This window comes from Monodon monoceros, unplaced genomic scaffold (assembly GCF_005190385.1).
Source record: "Monodon monoceros isolate NGI ecotype Baffin Bay Population unplaced genomic scaffold, NGI_Narwhal_1 Super_Scaffold_11, whole genome shotgun sequence".
Taxonomy (NCBI): Eukaryota; Metazoa; Chordata; class Mammalia; order Artiodactyla; family Monodontidae; genus Monodon; species Monodon monoceros.
In genome coordinates, this window is record NW_021703767.1 from 27,619,322 (window position 1) to 27,621,692 (window position 2,371).

A 2,371-nucleotide genomic window follows, 5' to 3' on the forward strand; every position below is an offset into this window, starting at 1 on the left:
TGGCAGGGCTCAATTCATCAGTAGGAGAGAATTTTATTTTAAAATTGTCATCTGAAACTGCAAGGATGTCCATTAAACATCACAATTAAATATGCCAAAGGAGAAGCCATGTTGTCAAAATGCCCACTTAACCCACCCAAACATCTCAGACCCAACCTTTACTGACCCTCTATAATGCCATTTTTTAAAGTTTTTTCTTTCTTTTTTTAAACAAGAGAAAGTAGACAGATACATGCTGGTAAATGCTAACTGTCCATATTCACATAGAGACACAGTGTAATCTCTGAGCCCAAAATACAGAGAAAGGAGGAAAAAGCTAGAATTCTATGCACTACTACACAGGGGCCTAGCACCCTCCAGCTTCCAGCAGACCTAAGGGAGCAGAAGGGTCTTCTTTTTTCCCACAGAGCATGGTGGTGTTGATTCCACAAAGTTTTTGTTGAGACAGGAAGGGGTAAAAAAGAATTTGGAACAGAAAAGGATAGAGATTCTTTTCCCACTGAATTCTGCTCAATGTATTTCCCCCCAAAATAAGTTGTGAGCCATGGTATAAAAGAGAAAAGAGACCTCAAAAACAGGGTGACTGAGCACAAGAGGAGGAGAAAAAAAAAAAAGACTGTAACTTGCTCCCGGGGACTGGAGAAAATTTTAAAAAGAAGGTTAGAATCCATCAGTGTTCCATGAGTCATCTTCTCCTTCATCTTCCTCTCCTCCCTCCCCCTCATCATCATCTTCATCTTCTTCACCTTCATCCACATCCCCTTCTTTATCAATATCTTCCAATCCTTCTTCCTCTTCATCGTCATCTTCTTCTTTCCCTTCCTCATCATCCATGTCTGGAACCAAGTAGTACTGTAATGGATTTGGCCACATAGCATCTTTGATGACCTCTCGTAACTCATCTGCACCTGCATCAGAATGATCAGTAAGCCAGGTGAAGAAGCTTTCTGGTTCCTCATGCTGTCTCTTCCTGCTGGCTTTATTCTGTGTTTTGTCAGATCCTTTCTGGATTTCCATTTGATTTCAGTGGACTTCGAAGATGGATCACCACTCTCATTCAGATGAAATTCTTTGGAGAGAACTTTATCTTCGAAGTGAGGGTTTTCATCAAAATAAAAATCTATTCTGTAACCTGATTTAATATCTTCAAACTCTGTCACTTTGACTCTTGTCAAATAATGCAGCGCCTCTTCATTCTCCTCCCCAAGCAGCGCGGACACTTGTGGATGGTTAACAAATGTTGTTACCCCAAAATCTGGGCTTTGGGCGATCAATTCTGACCTCTTCTGAAAAAATGGTTGGCGGAGTTTGTTATATTTCTGTTCTACTTTCAAAATCTCCTCACTGGCTTGTTCATTAAGTCTGTCTGTTTCATTTTGTACTTCATCAATATGTTCAATTGCTTCTTGCTGTTCTTTTTCTTCCTTCGGCAACTTCAGAGAAGCAGACGTTTCCTCTGGCCTGGAGGCAGGAGTCAGTCTCGGTTTCTTCAGTTTCTTTGCTTGGGGTGGAAGTGAAGACTGGTTTTGGGGGCCAAAACCAGTCTGGGAGAAAAGCCAAGAATCCACCCAAGGGAAGAGGCTTGTACCAGGAGCTCTGAGAACTAAGGCTGCCCCAGGTGACAGAGGTTTAATTATCACAAACAGATTTGAGAAGTAAAGCATTTGCATCACCAGTCTTGCTTTGATATGTCTACTGTAGTCTTGAAATTTTCCTGAGAAGGCAATTCTATGATCGATCTTTCTGGTTATTTCTCATTTTAAATTCTGATAGAGAAAAGCTGATCAGCCTCTGACTTCCTTGCCCTTGCACGGTTCCATGAGAACCAATGCTTTTAAAAATCGAGGTCATCTGCCAGGTTTTGAGCTGTCTCCGACTCCTTTCCCACCCTTCTAAACTCTGTGATGCTGGAGCGGAGACTCTCACCGCATCTCTGCTTTGCCACCTGGCGCCTGTACAGACTCTGCCAATAGGAGGTTCCAGAGGGGAAGGGGAATGCTGAAAACCAAGAGCACATATTTTCAATAGTTATTTGTAGGGTGCACTTTGGGAGAGCCCGGTTGATGTCCACGAAAAGTGGAGAACTGACAGGTCCACAGGTCACCTTGCTAAGATCAGGAAGTGATCAGGGACTAGGACTTCACAATAGTCAAGTGTCTGGTATGCCCAACATTCTTCTAGGACTGATCCGGAAGTAAGGGAAGCATTGTTAGATAGGTTTTGGTGAAATAAAGGTCCACCTTACATATATAGGATGCTACCAAGAATGAATATCTTTCAAATTCTTGAAAGAGAACAGGACAGTTTATGAGTCTCACTCACAAATTCCTTTTCCCAACTGTCCTTTTATGTTTCAATAAAGACATAAAAA

The 2,371-nt window shown here is 42.0% G+C and overlaps 1 protein-coding gene across 1 annotated transcript; it reads right to left on the bottom strand.

Annotated features, from left to right (window-relative positions):
- Positions 1-573: 573 nt before the first annotated feature.
- On the bottom strand, positions 574-1,670 carry LOC114890232 (protein SET-like). The gene is given in 2 exon segments (XM_029213694.1): positions 574-992; positions 995-1,670. Coding segments are annotated over 2 exon segments (1,008 nt in total). The 3' UTR covers positions 574-660.
- Between the last annotated feature and the right edge of the window lie 701 nt (positions 1,671-2,371).